General features: G+C 41.0%; 1 protein-coding gene across 1 annotated transcript in view; it reads left to right on the top strand.

The window, feature by feature from the left end:
* The window catches only part of egflam (EGF-like, fibronectin type III and laminin G domains), a 41,916-nt gene that overhangs the window by 9,326 nt on the left and 12,997 nt on the right, over positions 1-19,593 (top strand). Inside the window, exons 3-14 of the mRNA XM_030060830.1 lie at positions 145-231; positions 1,562-1,588; positions 1,790-1,907; positions 2,294-2,429; positions 5,254-5,420; positions 11,799-11,914; positions 12,202-12,446; positions 13,419-13,606; positions 15,961-16,061; positions 16,147-16,247; positions 16,753-16,897; positions 18,825-19,014. Of these exons, the coding sequence (XP_029916690.1) occupies positions 145-231; positions 1,562-1,588; positions 1,790-1,907; positions 2,294-2,429; positions 5,254-5,420; positions 11,799-11,914; positions 12,202-12,446; positions 13,419-13,606; positions 15,961-16,061; positions 16,147-16,247; positions 16,753-16,897; positions 18,825-19,014 (1,621 nt within the window). The remainder of the gene's footprint in view (positions 1-144; positions 232-1,561; positions 1,589-1,789; positions 1,908-2,293; positions 2,430-5,253; positions 5,421-11,798; positions 11,915-12,201; positions 12,447-13,418; positions 13,607-15,960; positions 16,062-16,146; positions 16,248-16,752; positions 16,898-18,824; positions 19,015-19,593) is intronic.

The raw sequence follows: 19,593 nt of genomic DNA, 5'->3' as shown, positions 1-19,593 counted from the left end.
GCTGCTGTATTGGACATTTCTAAGTAAGAGATATTTTTTTCAGAGGTAACAATTTAATTGTCAGCTCATGCATTATGTCATTAGTCTGCTGTATTTTTTTCTGACTGAGTGTGTGTGTGTGTGTGTGTGCACGTGTGTTTTCAGGTCTTCTACACAGAGCTGCGGAACAACCGTCCTTTGAGTTCATCCGCCTTTCTGGAGGTGCCGCTCAGCTTGGACATGCTGACCACTGTGAGTGTTTTAGAGGCCACTCACACTGGCAAGTTTGATCCACGCCCAAGCACGATTGCCCCTAAAATCCGGATTCTTTGACCAGTGTGATCGCTCCGTATCGTGCTTGAATACAGTACACTTCCCCCGCTCTGGCACGGTTGGAGGAGGTGTGCTTCAGCGCGGTACAGGCGCATACACGAGCACATGCACGGTCATGCACGCAGTGCGCGGACGTAAATCATGCAACTTTCCTCCTGCCTCTGCAAAATTGTTTAATGTGCGCGGCTTGATTACCAGCGAATGGCCGCGTTGCGCAATCAATAATCAACCATGTTGTCTGTGTCACTGTCCGTTGTGCTGCTGCAACTGCTTATAAACAAAAGTCGGTTTATAATGAAAGTACAGCAGTCTGTGTGCGGAGATCCGGCAGACCTGGTGCTGGGCGGCACCGCATCAGCACCGGTCGGCACTGGCCGCGGCACCGCGCGGTGTGCGGCCACCCAGTCACCCGGTCTGCCGGATCTGACAGGTGCCGCTCCGGCTGTCAGTTGGACCTCTCTGAAGAAGGAGGAAGTTACCTCCGAAACTGTCAAGGTAAATAAACATCCCATGTCTGATTAAAAGGACCAAAAACGTTTTTTAATTAAAAGGAAGACATGATGAATGTATTTGAACTATACTGATTTATAATGACGTCGGGCCATGCCTGTTGTCGTATTTCAACGTGATGACGTGCACACCGGGAGCAATCGTGCTTGGGCGCGTTTGGGCTTTAGGTAATGTGAGTGCAGGCCAGCCGGGGACTGGGGAGGGGGGGATTTTGGCTTTAGCACGATACGGGCTCAAACTTGCCAATGTGAGTGGGCCCTTACTGATAATAACTGCTTCAGTGTGTCATTATTACACTGTATTATTGTCAAATAATTGATGTGAGAGGATGTGAAGATGCTGGTAAAACTGTGAGTGTTCCCACTATAATCATTACCCTCGCTGATCTTCTCCTGGCTTCCGTTGTGGACAATATGGGCAATCTCAGGTAGTCAACAAAATGTCAGCAAAGCTCGATCAGTATACTGTCAAGGGCAGTAAAGCAACAGAAGCAGGAGAAAATTAAATCTGCAGGTAAAAAGCAGCACTTAATATTTACTCTTACTGACCACAACTAATAAACTGATAGAGTCAGATCAAAAAAAAAAAAAAAAAAAGAGTTTCTATAAGAGAGTTTCTAGAGTTTCTATAAGATGGTAGAACGAAAGGTTATTGATATTGGACTCGGACTCACAACTAAATGGTGTGACATTGCTGGGAATCTGCACTCATATATATCTGTGCTCTTATTTTCTCAAAGGGCCAGTTTGATGGACAAGCAAGCTTTGTGAGTATGATTTGACTTTTCCACTGAAATAAAGCCTGCTACCTCTCTCTGCCATGCCTGACATTTTGTGATGCTTTACTTATGGCTGGGTTTGACATGACCCACGCCAAATGTCATGGCCCACTCATCTCTGTGTGAATGAATCCTCCCTCGTTTTTGTCACTCTCACTCCCCTACCACACCCTGCACCCCGTCTTCCAGGATGTGGACATCAGTAACCTAAAGGTGAACACCGAGTACAGAGTCAGTGTCGGGGCGTATGGCTGGGCAGGCGAAGGGAGACCCAGCATGCCCCGAGACATCAGCACTGCGTCACAAGGTAGGAATATGGCAGTATGTGTGTTGTGTACATGCACATATGAATAGGCATATTTAATTATTTAGGTTTATTCAATACAGGAAATAAAACATCAAAGCACAACATAGATATTGAGAGTGCAAAAGAAAGGATGCATTAACAATTCATCGACCAATGGCACTATGGACACACACACACACCCACTGCACTTATGGTTTTGTAATAAGCAAGTGACTATGTTTGAATTTTGTTTGTTGAAATTTGTTTTATAGTGTTTTTACAGAATTATCTTAAGTAGATAGAGTTTTAGTGCAAATTTATTGTCGAGATGATGCTATTTCATCTACTGTAATATTTTTTATCACGGGCATGTTGTAATGATTTTCAGTGTGTTTCACCCCCCATAGAGATGTGCATGCCCCCATCGCCCCCCACCCAGCCTGTCGTCACGGCTGTATCTGACACAGAGCTTGCGTTGTCATGGAAACAAGGAGATAGTGAGGGTAGCGCACCTGTCCTGCACTTCCTGGTGGCTTACATCAGGTAAGTCATAAATGATTAATTGACTGGTGAGCTGAATAATAAATAAATTCAGTGAATGTGTATTTTTTTTCCATTTTGAATGGACAAAGATCATTGTATATATATTGTTTGCCCTCAGTCAGTTAACAAAAATGACAGCAGATTAAACAGTAAAGCAGAGGCTTTCTTATATTGGAGGAGAGAGGAATAGGGCAGCAACAGGACAGTGAAAAACAGCATAAATTCAGCTGTTAACCATCAGTTGATTTGTTTGCACAAAGCCACTTTGCAAATACATAATCCTCTAGATAGCTGATTGTTGAGTGGCAGCCTCGGTGATTTTGTTTGGTTTGTCAGCAGTCGACTCAGTGTTACAGATATGACAGGGTGTCTGCAGGTCCTTTAAAACTCTTGAGAAATGTTTTAAATTTGATTTCAGCCAAATAACAGGCCTTAAAAGCTACTAGTCTTATTTTCCACATAAATGTTTTTCTGGCTTTATTTATACAGCTATTTTTGTCAAGATGAGCCTTTTGTGTCAAAGTCAATAAATCTTTTTTCGTTTTTCAAATTCTCAGCTATTTCTGAATCTAATGCTGTCTTACTACTGTCTCTACTGACCTACATTTACCAGCAGCTTATTGTAGATTAATCCAACCCACTTTATACACACCTGTCATACTTACTTGCAGAGAAGGAAATCAAATATGATAAAAGACTTTATTAAGACACCTGAATCTGAAATGTGCTTAACATTTTCATCAAATTGAAAAACAGCATGTCAGTAGGTCATTGAAATTCAGTATTTTGTCATGGAAAGTTATGGAACTAGCAGGGAATTTGACATACAGTGGGAACCCTGGTCTTAAGAGAAAAGATGAGAGAGAACATTGCTCCAAAATATCAAGAATTCTCCACCAATCCATCTAATAATATGAAGCATCTTTTTCTAATAGTACACTTGATAGATACAATTTAAGAAAGCATATTTTGAATTCAGAGTGATTTATCCACACCAAAGTTTAAAAAAAAAAAAAAAAAAAAAAAGTGTAAAAATTCACACAAAGATGAACATTTTTACATGGACTCCATTCCAGACTTGTATTGGGTCAGTCTCCATAGCCACAACTTTTCACTCATTTTTGCTTTACTCAAACTGTTGCATGCTGCTTTGCAACACTTTTCAGGAGCTCTCCTTCTCCACAATAGGATTTAACACATAGTGCACAGTTCTCTCTTACACTGAATTGCGTGAGCCTCTCGTTGGCCTGTTCAGTGTAACTCGCTTCATTTTGACATTAGGGTCACTTGGGACATGAGAAAGACTGAATTGCAATCACAGAGAAGCTTTTTAGGTCCAGATAATACTGTAGTGGCCAGGCACATACAACACCCCCACACCCACACACACACCCACCCACACACACACACACACACACACACACAGAGGACCTCCTATGTCTAGACTAGTCCTCAGGCTGTAATGTCGAGGAAGTTGAGGTCAGAATTAATTTGTCTGGAGTGCTGTGATGATTTGCCAGATAGATAGAGAGAAATAATAATGCTAGATACAGAGTGAAAGAATTGCAGGCTATATAGAAAACAGCAAAAGCAAAGTTTGTAAAGCTATAGAAAAATGAAGGACGAGAGATCAAAGAGCATAAGACAGATTACCATCATTCTTGACAGTGCAGAGTAACATCTGAGACTGAGTAAGAGAGAGGAGGCTTGGGGCGGGGTTGGAGGAAGACAGAGCAACACGGAGAGCCGGCGAGATGGAGGCAGAGAAACTGTCAGTTACTGTGAGAAACTACACATGAGTCAGTGTCTGTGTTTGCATGCGGGGGCATTTTCCTCAAACAAGAGCCGTCTCAGAGGCAAAATTCCCCTCCCCACACATCAAAAGAAATTTCGCTGAAGAGAGACACTGAGTGGCGGTGAAGATGACTCTGTTCATCAACTAGCCGTGGCTCCAGGCGCCTGTCCACATCACCAAAATCAGGACATAGATGGCAGCTCCAGATGGAAGCTGGAGATGATAGGGAAAATATAAAAAAAAAAGAGAAGTTCACGAGTTCATGATGTTTGCCTTTGCTGTCCTCTTATAATTGTCTGACCAGACCAGGCAAAAAAAAAAAAAAATTAAGGATCAAAACATCCTCAAAAATAGTAAACATGACATAAAAATAAGTCAAATCAAGTTCTCCTGTTTTTTCTTTTTTTTTTTTTTTTTGAAAAACTATTTCAACAACTATGAAAATGTTTTATTCAAAACTATTGTATATGACACTCTGTACTTTTATGTACTTTTATGCAGATTTAAATGCAGATTTGGTCCATCTATACAATAAACAGCAGGATGAAAAGGTCAAATAAAAGATAATCTGTATCTCTCACAAAACACAACCTAATCCTGAAAACACTGTTGATTTTATATGTGTGTGTAGCGATGTAAGGCAGTCATGTGCACATCAGTCACAAGTGTAATATCAAAACCCAGCTTTTGATATTGCAACATTTATGTGTTGATTTCCCTTGGGAGCTCTGTTGGGGTATGAGATAACTTCATTAAAGTCCTAATTAACCAAGTGATACTTTGGATATACTGTATAATGATTTTTTTGCATTTTTTTTCTCAGTAAAGTAAAAAAATGCAGATAACCTTGACACCATTTTAAAGCATGGGGGGAAAAATGACAAAATGTAACTATATGGCTGTTGATGGAAATGAAATTAAATGAAATATCAGAAAACAGGTCCTAACAATTTTCAAATCATTTCTTAAAATCTATCAATGTTTAATACGCAGAGGATATATTTAATTTATATGTTGTCTGTTTCTCAGGCCAGAAATGGACACAGAGTGGACATATATCCGTGAACCCATTGAGGCTAACTCCATGGTGCTGAAGGGGTTAATACCAGACACCGAGTACCAGTTTGTTGTGAGGGCTGTCAACGTGCACGGAGTCAGCCCGCCAAGCCACATCAACAACCCTGTGCGCACCCAGGGTAAGACCAAAACCTCATCTCTGAGCCAAAACACACACTGGTGTGAAAGCCAAGCAGGTTAGCCAGCGCTTACTGATTAGTCTGGTTCCAGATACATTTACAAACAAAGCCAGACAGGGCTTTACCATCAGCTGTGTTTCAACTACGGGTCCAAGTAGGACTAATCAGGCTTTGCTCATTCGTCACGCCACCAAATTCCTCTCCACAATCAAATATGCAGCCTCATGAAGCGAGCCTGAGAGCTAATTCAGGCAGACAACTCGAGTCACGCTGTAGTCACCGACAATGACCTGCATCGCTCAAGACATTCACAAGTAAACCTTCCATCCCAGTGAGGCGGTTTGTTTAAACCAACTGCCTCTTCGTGCTGCTGCTCGCGGCTCAGTCGCAGCAATTTTCATTCCCACCCCCTCCTCAGGGTCCACCTGTAGGCTCAATCACAGGTCCCTTAACACGGGAGGAAGATCGCTGTCATCACTCCATGCTGCTCTCAGCTCGCTCAGGTACATGCTCACAGGGAGCGAGGAAGGGAGATCAGAGCTGAGACACCACAACAATAACTTCATCATGTCAAAAGATGTATTTACGTGATTTGTCTGACTGACAGCAACCCTTAATGCACACCAACATTCACTGTGGAAGCAATAATCAGTACACAGAATTACTGCTTCACACTGCTGGGACACAGGTGCATTTCACTTTTTCAATTACATTAATGCCAGGATTTTCATTTAAAAACTATATGCAGGAAGTTTTTCATGTAACCTGTAAAACAAAAATTGTTACTAACATGATTACCTGTTCATGTGTTAAAGTTTCCACAGGATAAACAGAGCATTCCTTGAAAGAACAAATCTGAGCACAGGACTTCTGTAAAAGAGATTAACTAAAGAAACCTGTAGCCAGACACATTAAAGGATCAAGGTGTCCTATGCAGTGTCTCTTTCTTTGGAACTGAAAAAAATAACAATGGGTCCAACAGTGCGTGGGTTTTAATTCTGGTGAGAGAGAAGAAGAAAATCACTTTGGATATTTAATGATAAGAGCCTCTTTCCTAATGGCATTAAGGATGAATTGGCTATTAAGGACTTTCTTTAGATATTCTATGATTCTGTATAACATTTTATGTACAACTTTACATGTAGTGTGAGGTAGGAAAGGGTTAAAACCCCTACACCATTAGCACAGGTGTTTTAAATCTTCTCCCTGTATCCTATTGGTCAATGGCACTATCTTACATAACATGTTTTATAATGTATCTGTAACCCTGATGAGGGTTTTGACAAGCCAAAACGTGTTGGTTTATTAAGGTGCTCTCCTCCATTCGTCACTTTTGCCTAAGTGTCACTGTCTTTCAACAACATTTTCATCTGGGAAACCAGAAAAATGATGACAATTAACTCTACGTCTTGTGCTGTAGAATCTGTAAGCTGCCTCCTAGCAAAACGTTTGAGTTTTTCCACTCCCATCTTCTTTTAATTTACTCACTAGTCTAAAGGCATCAGCATAATGCTCAGTCAGGCCATAGAACTCGAAAACAATTGATCCAGATTAAGCAAGAAGCAGATGACTGTTGTTTTTCAGTGGAAACAGGATTAGGGTGTCATAAGAATTAATTACAAAATATATTCTTGCATAAAAAATGTAGCATCTTATTAATTCTTGTGGCCTTCAACTCTAGTTCTGAATAGTATGTTTGGATCCACAGATGTACTATAATATGTTGTTGCCATAAAATTGAGAAAGATCATCAGGAAAAGAGGCAAACATTCCTTCATAAATTTCAGAATATATTGTGATTGTTTTCTTGGGCACTGAGGCTCACAAAACCACCTCAACTTAACAAAACAAAAAACACAATAATTCAAATTTTCATGTGACAAAGGAAATGACTAAAGGGAATTGCACACAAAACTAGGTGCAGATCTGATGTGCAATTTGCCTCTCCCAGCGGCTGCTTGAATGTAGGCCAGCACCTGTGTTTGTGTGTCAGTGGGTTTTGTGACCGAGGCCTTAAATACATGGATGGAGATATGGAGCATCCGAGTCATTTACTTTATTATTTTTGATGAAGTTGGCTGCTGGTGGTACGAGGGGGGATGGGACGTTTGGCTTGATTGATATTAAAATGTGAAGACCGACCCAAACACACATGCACACACAAAATAAACACACATACACACGGTTGTACATGTTCATGTGTATGCTAGAAACACGTTGAAACGCCAGATGCACACAAAGGCATACACACAGACATGCACGTGTACACACACGCAGCAGCAGTAATGTCTTAATGGACTGAAGGCCATTACATTCAAGCAGTTTACCTACAGACATAAGCACTAATACCAACAAAGCTTAGTGGGCTTAATGTGTTAGTTTGAACACACTCACACACACACACACACACACACACACACACACACACACACACACATATAGGTTTACTGTTACAAAAGTGCTGACAGGATGCACAGCGCCTGTGCATGTGTGTACGTGTGTGTGTGTTTGTGTGTGTGTGTGCATGTGCACAATGAGGTGGATTGCTAGAGAGCAGCTATTGTTACCCATTTGTCCTGCAACTGGAGCAGAGACATGGTCACACACACACTTCCATGTCTGCACTCCCTTTCAGGTCACAACCATACAGATGCAGACACACATTATCCTGAGTTTTTCTGTGACCTGGAGACCTGTTGACCACTCGGCTGTTTCTAGAGAGCCATGTGGGTGGGCGGATACACAGCCTGCTGTTTCACACACTACAATAGCTGTCAAACTGTTGAACTGGGCTGATTAAAATAAGCACCTTAAGCTATGCTAGCTTGGTCCCAGAGAGAGACAGAGCAAGAGTTTCCAAACCCACATTTTTATTTGAATTTTGGATTTGCACAAATGAAAGCCTGAATGGAAACACTGTAGTTTTACACAAAAACTCCAAAATTCACCTCATGACTGAGGTGGATTAATTAACAAAGAGAAAATACAATAAAGGCTGATGGAAACAGTTTCTGCAAAGAAAAAAATACATAACAGGGACTTTTGGTGTGCGCTTCCATTCTGTTGAATGACAACACAAGTTATCTGCATGTATGTACAGTATGCTATTAGCATTCTTCCCAGAACAAGGAGGCTGTCAAACCTCTCCATCTTCACAACTGTTTGTTTGCCAAAATGTGATTGTGTAATAGTCTACAGTCATGCTCTTTGTGCATTTGTCATGTGCATTGATTCGCATTTTCTTCTGCTGAATTTTCAAAAATGTGCTTACAGTGTGCACATTTGGATGGTAGTATAGCTTGTTATACAGGGAGAGTCAATATTGTTGATGGAAGTTAAATTAAACAAGATAAAATAAGTGAGTTAGGAGAGAGAGAGAGAGAGAGAGAGAGAGAGAGAGACAGAAACATAGAAAGAAGCGTGGTTTCTCAGCGGGGGATACAAGCGGGTTATGTCCGAGTCTCATCAGACAGGATTAACGACAGAATGGCAGACCCCTTTTCTGCCCGTCCACCACACACACACACACACACACACACACACACACACACACACACACACACACACCCAAACTCTTCATCGCTGCCTCTATGACCTGTGGGGGCAGGCTTGACTGACATACTTTTGTGTCCCTCTCTCTGCTAACTCCTCCACCCCCCACTTTGTAATTTCCCCATTTCCCATCAAAAGAATAGGCTTGATTTAGGAGGGGTTTCGATAGATGTGTGTGTGTGTCTGTCTGTAGTGGTTGGAGGGGGGGTTGTATCGGGTGAGGGGGACTGTTACACAACAGCAGATTAGTTTGCTGAGGGCTTTTTGGGCGCCCCCTCCTCTGTGTGCCAGTACTCAGTATTCAGGATTTAATGTAATTACGCTGCGCTAATTAACACTTTAAACCTTTACATCCACTCAGGCTTAAAAGTCAAGCTATTTAAGAATACCGCTTTGGCCTATCTGATTATTTAAAAAGTACACTATATATATGCTGTGAACAATCACTCTCTTAATCACTGCATATGTTACATTTTCATCTCCCCACTCGCCCAGCAAGTAACTTGATTACCACAAAAACTTGGTGCAAATAAGTTGCATAGGGAAGTACAGGGGCAAGGAGTCAAGAGGGAGGGGATCTTGTTATGTAACACAAGATTAAACTGTCAGGGGTTACAATAGGTAGAGGGGAGGTGTCTTATTGAACATGCACGTCTTTGTTTTGTTGGCACTGTTTTATGTGTAAAGGCCTCTCATTTCAAACGTCATGAGCCAACAGTCACAGTATTTTGTACTACAAATGTTCTAGATATGATTGCATTGATTTTTTTTTTTTTTTTTATTAAGAACTTTGCACCTGTGCTTTGTGATTGTCAGCCTGTTCTTCTATGTTCATGGACAATACAAACTGCTTGTTCACATTTGTTTGCATGTATTATTTTCCCATTACAGGCGGCTGAGACTTCAGCATAGCTTCTAAAAGTTGTGGATTTTAATACAGTTTTGCCACTTTTACCAGCAAATCTATAATATCTTGCACTCTGTTGCAACTCTGAACTTGCTCACTCATTCCAAGTTGCTTTGGATGAGGGCACAAGCTGAATATTCAAAATGCAAATGCAAAATCTATAAATAGTCGCTATTGGGTGAAAACCTTGTATTGCCAAATTTGGTGATTTTCATGTTGGATCTTAATTTGACTATATATGTACATTCTCCTCCATGGGTTCAGAAACTTCTACAACCCTTGGGATTATGAAATGTACAGTTGTCAACCTAGCAATAGGACTGTCTTCCTTAGTGTCTGAAAAGTTAATATTATGGAGGTACAGGGTTTTGATTGGACAGCAGCGATATCAAACACCTCAATGGCAGATAGCAAGTCAACTTGTATTCAACTTTTTTTTCTGTTGGAATCACTACCTTGGCTGCTAATGTAGCTGGTGAAATACAGATTTTTTTTCAAGTCAGTGCAGCCAGTTGTTTAATGCCTACTCACTGTGTTTACCTACTGTCCTCACTGTCTGTCCTTGTCTTTGTGAGCAGCCTATGGTTGGCATCTAGGAGACACTTTTCACTACATGGTGCAGCAGCCTGGGTACAGGCTAACAGGTAGATCCATTAGGCCTGCAACAGTTGCACTGTTACTGTTCAGTGCCTCCGTTGTGCGATCATCGACTTGGTCAGCTGTCATTATCATATCACTGAGGCATCAGCCGTGACATACCATCACATATCCATCATCATTCCCAACAGGAAGGCACTCCTTCAGAGGTCACAGCTCAGCCATTGCACAACACTCAGCCCTCTCTCTGCACCATCTGTCCTGCATTACTGCTGCAAGGTTTTCCAAACAATTCCACTTGTGGGTGGGGTCAACAAAAGTAGCTAAAGTAAAATTACATTAACAGAAATTTGTATCTGTGACTGCAGTTGTTCCTTGCTAGGGTTATATCAGTGTTCAGTATTTGTTGCAGTCATTGTGCCTCAGTTAGAGATCAGTAATGTCATCACACATCTGCCTATTGTACATGGTTTTATTGTATATGGACGGAAAGCGGCAGTCAGTGTCCTTGGTGGTTCATTCATGATGAAATGAGATGCATATTATCATTGACAATTGCAAAATGTTTTCATGTGAAATATGAATGCATTATGCAAACATCAATTGTCCTTCATTTCGTTTTGGCACCACACACAGCAGGGCACACCGAGTTCAACACACTGTACAAAAAAAAAGAGCCATTGCCATGGCACAGTAACTTCTTTTGAAGTGATATTTCATAGACAGAGATATTAGCATATTTGAATCTATCAGTGTAATCAGTGGCCACCATTATTAAAGCATTTTTAATCAACTGTGTTATTGATAATGGGAAAAAAAACACAATCACCACTTGAAAAAATTGAGAATACTAGATGGGATGCTGTTCCAGTTTTTGATATAGATGTGAGAAGTCACAGTTTCTAAACCTTATGTGGATGTTATCGTTGCCGATATTTGGCTATTACATGTGGCCAACTGCCCAAAAACTGGAGAATTTCATACCACAAAGTGACTTTTTTATTTAAATAAATTACTGTTTTCAACTGTGCCATAAATTCCTCCTATACATCCGTAATGTTATGTTTATTTTCTGATTATGTGGTTTTCATACCAGCATCCAATACACTGCCCTGCTGGACTATTTCATTATTATATTGTAGCCCTGTGTTTGACCATTCAACCATTTCACTGTGACTGCCAGTTTGTTACATATACTTCTTTCTTAATAATACTTCATCTTAGTGATCCACACCAAATATCACATGTATCCTCTTAACTCTCATCAACAAAATAAATGTATAATCTTTTGCATGTAGTTATCATTTCTGGCATTCGTACAGGCACATCAGATGCTGGCAGCGGAGATTACGGGCAGCGTTACATCACAGATTCCAGGATCACAGATGACGATAGCTTTGACATTGACGACTCTGACTACGATGTCTTTATTGAGGAGGTGGGTTGTCGTCACATACCAGAGCTGGTCAAGAATGGTGCAGATGTTTGGAGTTTCATGTGCATTCAACTTTGTGTGCAAACAGCCCCAAAAATCTAATTAAACAAAAAATAGATAGATAAATGGATTGTATAATTGCCTCATGAACGCATGGGAGAGTTAGTACAAAGAAAATTCATCTGATCTGTGACTTACACTGCAACACATAATTTCTCATATCTTTTCCATATCTTTACCTTCCTTAACTGTTTTCTTGCCTCCCTTTCCTCTCTTCCTCCTCTTCTAAGCTGAAGCCGTTCCCAGGCATCAGCGAGGACAACAGGAAGTCCCAACTTCGTTCTCGCACCGGTCCGTCATCTGGTCGGAACGTCGTTTACCGCATGAACACCATCGCTCCGAAAACCGTCCCAGCCACCACAACTTCTTCCACCTCCTCTGTCGTGCCAGACTTTGCAGATCTGGTCTTCCCAACCACACCAGAGCAGAGCACCATCTTTGCCATCACGACAACTGCCATCCCTTCCACAGCCAGGTAAAACACACCTTGGAAACCTTGTTTTTCCATGTTCGTGACATCTGTTGAATGGAAGGCCATTTTCAGAATTAAAAAGGTGCTGTATATTTTCAACTCTATCCAAGTGTGAGTAAGAGCCCGCTTTCTAAAGCCAAAGCTGATCATAGACAGTTATTTTTCTGTGGAGAGAGAAACTGAAATTTCAGAAAAGTTTTTGTTTTTATTGCACCAAATCAAAACTGTGGGAGGAACTCCAAATACCTATTGATGCTTTAAGGCTGCGCGTCCTGTTCTCTGCTCGCTAGATTGCTGTCTCTCCCAGCTTTCTACCTCAGCCTAAAAGCTATCTACCATTTACTTTTTCCACACTCTCCTACTTAATCATTTGATAAAGGAGGTGCTTGAAGTAGAGAAATGTCACATCAATTTGAGCTGTCTTTCAGGTGGTATGTCATTAACTGGCGCCAATCTAGACTGGCCTTGCTGCTGTTCCATTACATCGTGGTGAACATTTTGCTTTTTACAGTTCGATTCTATCCCTAAAATATACAAGAACAAAGGATACGTCCAAGGAAAGGGCAATTTGAGATTTCAAATGTCACATTAATTTGAGCCACTGTTTGCACTTTTGGAATTTGTGCTTTATACAACTCTCTTCTACTGGTTACACTTCAGAATCTGCTACTTTTCACAGACGAGATTATTAGTCTTACAACCAGAGGACACCAGTAATGTAACAAATGACAGCAATGCATTTTCAGTGGATACGTAATAGTTAGTCATTGATAATACATTGCAAAATGTCAAAAATAAGTGCTGTCAAATCAATTTGATTTTAAAAATTGCCTTTTTTATAACACCAAGATTTCTGCTGAAGACATTTAGCACCAAGAGTGTTCAAACTTTTGTGTGTTGTTGTTATTTACGTCTCTGCCTTGTCTAATCCTCCCCAAACCCTTCACCCCTCATACCCCCCCCCAAAACCTCCAGCTCCACTTTACCCCCCACCACCGCCATCCCCACCATGTCCCCATGGAAGGGCGACGTGCCTCGCGTTTATGACCTGACCTGCGACGACACAGTGTGCCCCCCCGACAGCTTCTGCCTCAGTGACTATGACAGTGGAGGCTCGCGCTGCCACTGTAACCTGGGACGAAGAGGGGACATTTGCTCTGAAGGTGAGAGAATCATAGCTATATGGAGGTACATGCGTATATAAACACCCACACAAACAACTGAACCAAAGCACAGGCAGTGAAGAGAACGAGGAGGCCCCACACTGTAAAGTTGTGCCGCACAGACCCTCTGGGCCTGTGTGATATGGACAAAATTTAACATGACAATATCTTTGACCAAACACCATAATATCAATATGGTGAACACTGGTGATCATATTGTATGGATGACTATTGATGCTTTTATGCAGTATTTATGCACATCATATGTATCATTCTTATTGTGAGTAATATGGACATGATTCTTTATTCTCTATTCATATCCTCATTAGCTTCCACAAAGTTGTTGCTACACAAACAGCAACAATAAAACAAGCAAGAATTAAAATTACACTGTATCAAAACAACAAAACAAACCAAATTTAAAGATAATTATATAATTATACTCTATACTACATATTAAACAAACACAGTAAGCCACAATGAAAAACAAAAATGAAATGATCAGACATGCAACAACAAAAAAACAAACAAAAAATATACAACATTAAATAAAAAATTCTGAAACCAAAAAGCGATGATATGATGATCAAGCAGGAAGAGGCGAAAAGATAATAAGTTCAGAAATTTGCATTCCTTCACTGTAATTTGGCCTTGAAAAACCAGTTATCTATCACTTATGCCACTGTCACAATAGTACAATATTGAAAACCCCAAACGACAGGCAGCCTCATATCACTATATACATATAATGTCGATATGTTGTCCTTCGTCCCGCCGTAAAACCCACTATAAAAATACATTTCACATAGAGAATATACATATATTATGCACAGAATCCTGTCCCCCTTGGCATGCACAGTAACACACACACAGATATATGCTCACACACTCAGAGTATCACATTACTTATTACTGGCAGCAGAGGTCAGTGAGCTTGTGTGCCAGCTCCCTCACCGTCTGTCTCTGAGAGCTGCATCCAGAACTGTCCTCTTGTTCCCAGCAGTGAGAAATGTAATCCTAACGTGGGATCCACTCTTTACTTTTCATGCAAGTCGGAAATAGTGTTGAACTGTTGTCCTCTCATGTAAGTTGTTGTTTGGGAAATTCAAATTATGTTCCATTTTCGGCTTTCAGAAAAAATGATCAGGCAGTCTGTTGTTGTAGAGGCGCGAGTCGTGCGTTACAGTGTGCATACTGAATTGTCTTATTTAATATTCAAGAAAAATAGGTTGCAGTTGGAGAGATGCACTAGTGGGAGGCAGATACAGTCTAAATACAGATTTGGGACATTTGATTGTGGCTACTATTGCATCCTCTGCTCTGCTGACTTAATATAACTTACAGTATAGTGTGTGCGTGTTTCTATCTCCCTGTGCTAATAAAAGAGTAGGGATTCAAACTGGGTGTATAGTAATCACTTCAAATTAATGTGCTAGAAATGTAGAGTTGGTTTTCAGTCTGCTTTGCAGTAGCTCTGTCCTATTCACATTGATCTTGTAAGGAATAAATCTAAATATTCATCCATCTCAAGTTTTCTCAGCATCCATTACCACATCATTTACTGTACCACATCATTTGCATCTTCCAGAATCCTTGAATCTCTAAAAAGTCAAATTCTGAGGTAAAATGAGGTAAAACCTCATTATTTTACGCACTGTACACATTTCTTTTTTTTTTTTTTTTTTTTTTTTTTTTTTTTTTTTACAAAAGATTGTGTGTGTTTGTGTGTCAGTGACTCTCTTATTTGAGAGAAAAAGGCTTACCTCTTAGTAATCAGAAGGTTTTATGTTGTTTTATTGAGAAATATAGAGAGTTCTCTGGAGAGACGGATCTGAAAGGGGGCTGGGAGCCAGATGTCTTTTTTGGAGATTATGATGCGTCGTTCTCACTCTGTCTGTCAGCAGGGATGTAATTTCACACTTCGTATCAGGCTTTTAACTATTTTGGACGTGACATTCCCCGTGGATTTGTATTGGATTTATGTTCATCGATCTTTTTTTTTTTTTGTATTGTATTGTATACTTGCTGTGTTTTTGTTACCATCTTTTGTTCTGGCTGTTCAAACATCTGAGCTTGAGAATATCTGAGTGATACAAATTAGCAAAAAAAAAAAAAAAAACCCTCTCGCCTACCTAAACAACTATTGTCAACATTGTCATTGTGTATTTTTTGTGTCCTTTAGAATAGGCACAAGCATAGTAAAACTGCTCAGCACACATTGCTCTGGTCGCATGTATATATGTAGTCGCTCATCCTGCCACTGCAACATGCTGAATGTGCTGAATAACAATGAATCAGAGTAACATATCCTTATTTTCAAATCATTCGTCATTACTTTGTCCTGTGTTCTCCAGCATTACTGGTGAGCTTTCCCAGGTTTTATGGCTACTCACACATGACCTTTGAACCCCTGAAGAACTCCTACCAGACCTTTCAGATCACAGTGGAGTTCAAGGTAGGGCCCCATGTCGTTTTTTCCAACAAAATATTTTTCTTAGGAGGGTGAAAATGCCTCTGAGGTGGTTTCTGTCTTTGTGCAGTCAGAGTCCGAGGACGGCTTGCTGCTGTACTGTGGGGAGAATGAACACGGTCGTGGAGACTTCACCTCTTTGGCCCTGGTGCGGGGCAAGCTGCACTACAGGCAAGCACAACAGTGACTGCTGTAAACTCTTGGAAGTTTTACTGATAGCAATTAAAGCATACGCCAGTGACATTGTGCCATAACCCAAATATAACAAATTAATATAAATCTGATGTTGGATATCACACTCTCTTAATCATGAGCAAAATCATTTTTATTATTAAAATAATTAGACTTTTTTTCATTAAAGACAGAGCTTCGGGAACAATTTTGCTTGAAACCTCATAAACTATTTTTATTAGCGCTGACAAACAATTTTTGAATCGCAACAAACAGGGAAGCAAATGAAAACCAGCTAGAGAGCATGTGGCTCACAGGGGATATGACCCTGATGGCTGTCCTAGTATTTTAATTTAGCCAAAAACGGATTAATGACATCCTACATGAAGCATTATCACGTTCTTCAATTCAGCCCTCACTTGCTCAGTTGATATCTGCCGAATGTAAAGCTAAAGGAAAAGCAGTTAATACACAGCAAGTCAACCTGCGTGTTTCCTCTGCTCAGGTTTAACTGTGGGACAGGGGCTGCTCAGATAGTTAGTGAGAGTCGTATTGTCGTGGGCCAGTGGCACACGGTTACCATCTTCAGAGACGGCATGAGTGGCTGGCTGCGCATGGACAATGACACCCCCATATCTGGACGCTCACAGGTAAAAGCACCAAACAGCAGAAACCAAATGAAGGACCTCATGTATCAAGCCATGCATTAATTTATATGGATTTTTTTTTTTTTTTTGGTTTTGCTTTTGATATTTTGCTGGCAAGGGAAAGCAAATCAGCTGCAAATGACCCTTCTAAGTCTTTGAGACAAATTTCATTCGTGCTTTTTAACTTAAATAGGCTTTAAATGCACATGTATGTACAAGTCTTACAATGCACAAGGTATAAAGTACATAAAGAGCTTGTAAACAGGTATGATTTCTTTTCTTTTTTTACTACTTTATTTCAATGATTTTTACATCATCTCCATACAGCTGTATATTTCTGAGCAGTTCATTGTGTACTTTAACACTTTCTATACAAGTTACCCAATACACTATATTGCCAAAAGTATTCGCTCATCTATCCAAATCATTGAATTCAGGTGTTCCAATCACTTCCATGACCACAGGTGTATAAAATCAAGCACCTAGGCATGCAGACTACTTCTACAAACATTTGTGAAAGAATGGGTCGCTCTCAGGAGCTCAGTGAATTCCAGCATGGTGCTGTAATAGTAATGTAATAGGATGCCACCTGTGCAGTAAGTCCAGTTGTGAAACTTCCTCGCTACTAAATATTCCACAATCAACTGTTAGTGGTACTATAACAAAGTAGAAGCGATTGGGAATGACAGCAACTCAGCCACGAAGTGGTAGGCCACATAAAATCACAGAGCGGGGTCAGCGGATGCTGAGACGCATAGTGTGCAGAGGACGCCAACTTTCTGCAGAGTCAATAGCTACAGACCTCCAAACTTCTTGTGATCTTCAGATTAGCTCAAGAGGAGTGCGTAGAGAGCTTCATGGAATGGGTTTCCATGACCGAGCAGCTGCATCCAAGCCTTACATCACCAAGCGCAATGCAAAGCATCGGATGCAATGGTGTAAAGCACACCGCCACTGGCCTCTAGAGCAGTGGACATGTGTTCTCTGCAGTGACGAGTCACGCTTCTCCGTCTGGCAATCTGATGGATGAGTCTGGGTTTGGTGGTTGCCAAGAGAACGGTACTTGTCTGACTGCATTGTGCCAAGTGTAAAGTTTGGTGGAGGGGGGATTATGGTGTGGGCTTGTTTTTCGGACGTTGGGCTCGGCCCCTTAGTTCCAGTGAAAGGAACTCTTAATGCTTCAGCATACAAAGACATTTTGGACAATTTCATGCTCCCAACTTTGTGGGAACAGTTTGGAGATGGCCCTTCCTGTTCCAACACGACTGTGCACCAGTGCACAAAGCAAGGTCCATAAAGACATGGATGAGCGAGTTTGGTGTGGAAGAACTTGACTGGCCTGCACAGAGTCCTGACCTCAACCCGAGAGAACACCTTTGGGATGAATTAGAGCGGAGACTGAGAGCCAGGCCTTCTTGTCCAACATCAGTGTTTGACCTCACAAATGCACTTCTGGAAGAATGGTCAAAAATTCCCATAAACACACTCCTAAACCTTGTGGAAAGCCTTCCTAGAAGAGTTGAAGCTGTTATAGCTGCAAAGGATGGGCCCACATCATATTAAATCCTATGGTTTAAGAATGGGATGTCACTCATGTTCATATGTGTGTGAAGGCAGCCGAGCGAATACTTTTGGCAATATAGTGTATATGTGTACCCAATACACATATACACGCATGTACATAAATACCTACTACAGATTCAACAAATCAAAACAAAATAAAACAAAAGACATTCATACAAAGGATATTTTGATTATAATGTTCATTTAAAGATCACTATATCCCCATCATTCAGGAACCATTCTGAAAAAGCTCTTCAGCTAAAATTGTGCAAACTTTGTCCATTATGCACAGCAGCTACTTCAGTCTATTTTGTGTGTTCGGTCGAGGCTGCAGCGTATTTAATGCTCCTCACCCTTGCTCTTGCAGGGCCAGTACACCAAGATCACCTTCCGCTCTCCGCTGTATGTGGGCGGGTCTCCAAGTGTCTACTGGCTGGTCAGAGCGACAGGGACCAACCGAGGCTTCATCGGATGTGTTCAGAGTGTGACCATCAACAACAAGGTGACAGACATCAGACCCTGGCCTCTGGGCAGGGCCCTGAGTGGGGCTGATATAGGTGAGGAGCTGTGTGTGTATGTATGTGTGTGTGTTTGTGTGTGTGCATATGTGTGTGCACAAATACATTAAAGCTAAGAGCATTATCTTCTCCCAAGAGCCAGGAATGCATTATTAAATTACTGTGAGTGGCAACGGGGCTGGGAGTGTTTGTGGAAATTTAGCTGAGTTTAATAATTGAGTTTTTAGTTTGTGTTATGGGTTTCACTTTTCTTTGTTGCCGCTGGCCTATAATTACATCCATGTTACCCACACACAGGTTTATGTGTTGTAGCTACCATACAGTTGTGGGGTGGGGGTGGGGGTGAGGTGGGGTGGAACAGCTGTCTGCTGGTCAGTGGTTTGGCAGTAGGACGAGGCACCTGTGTCTTTGTTATTTTGAAAACTTCTGACATAAATAATTGTGATCATGTCTCCGGAATTTCTTTGAAATTGGGTAGCGCAGTGTTCATTTACTGCGCTACCCAATTTCAAAGAAAGTTGGATGAAAGTTATGCTGGCTGCTTCCAGCATAAAATGCAAATTTGCTTGACAGTGACAGGCTTCAGTCTTCATTTATTAAGGAAAGATTCCTTCCTAA

Source organism: Myripristis murdjan, chromosome 9 (genome assembly GCF_902150065.1).
Source record: "Myripristis murdjan chromosome 9, fMyrMur1.1, whole genome shotgun sequence".
Lineage (NCBI taxonomy): Eukaryota > Metazoa > Chordata > Actinopteri > Holocentriformes > Holocentridae > Myripristis > Myripristis murdjan.
This window is presented reverse-complemented; position numbering and strand designations above follow the sequence as displayed.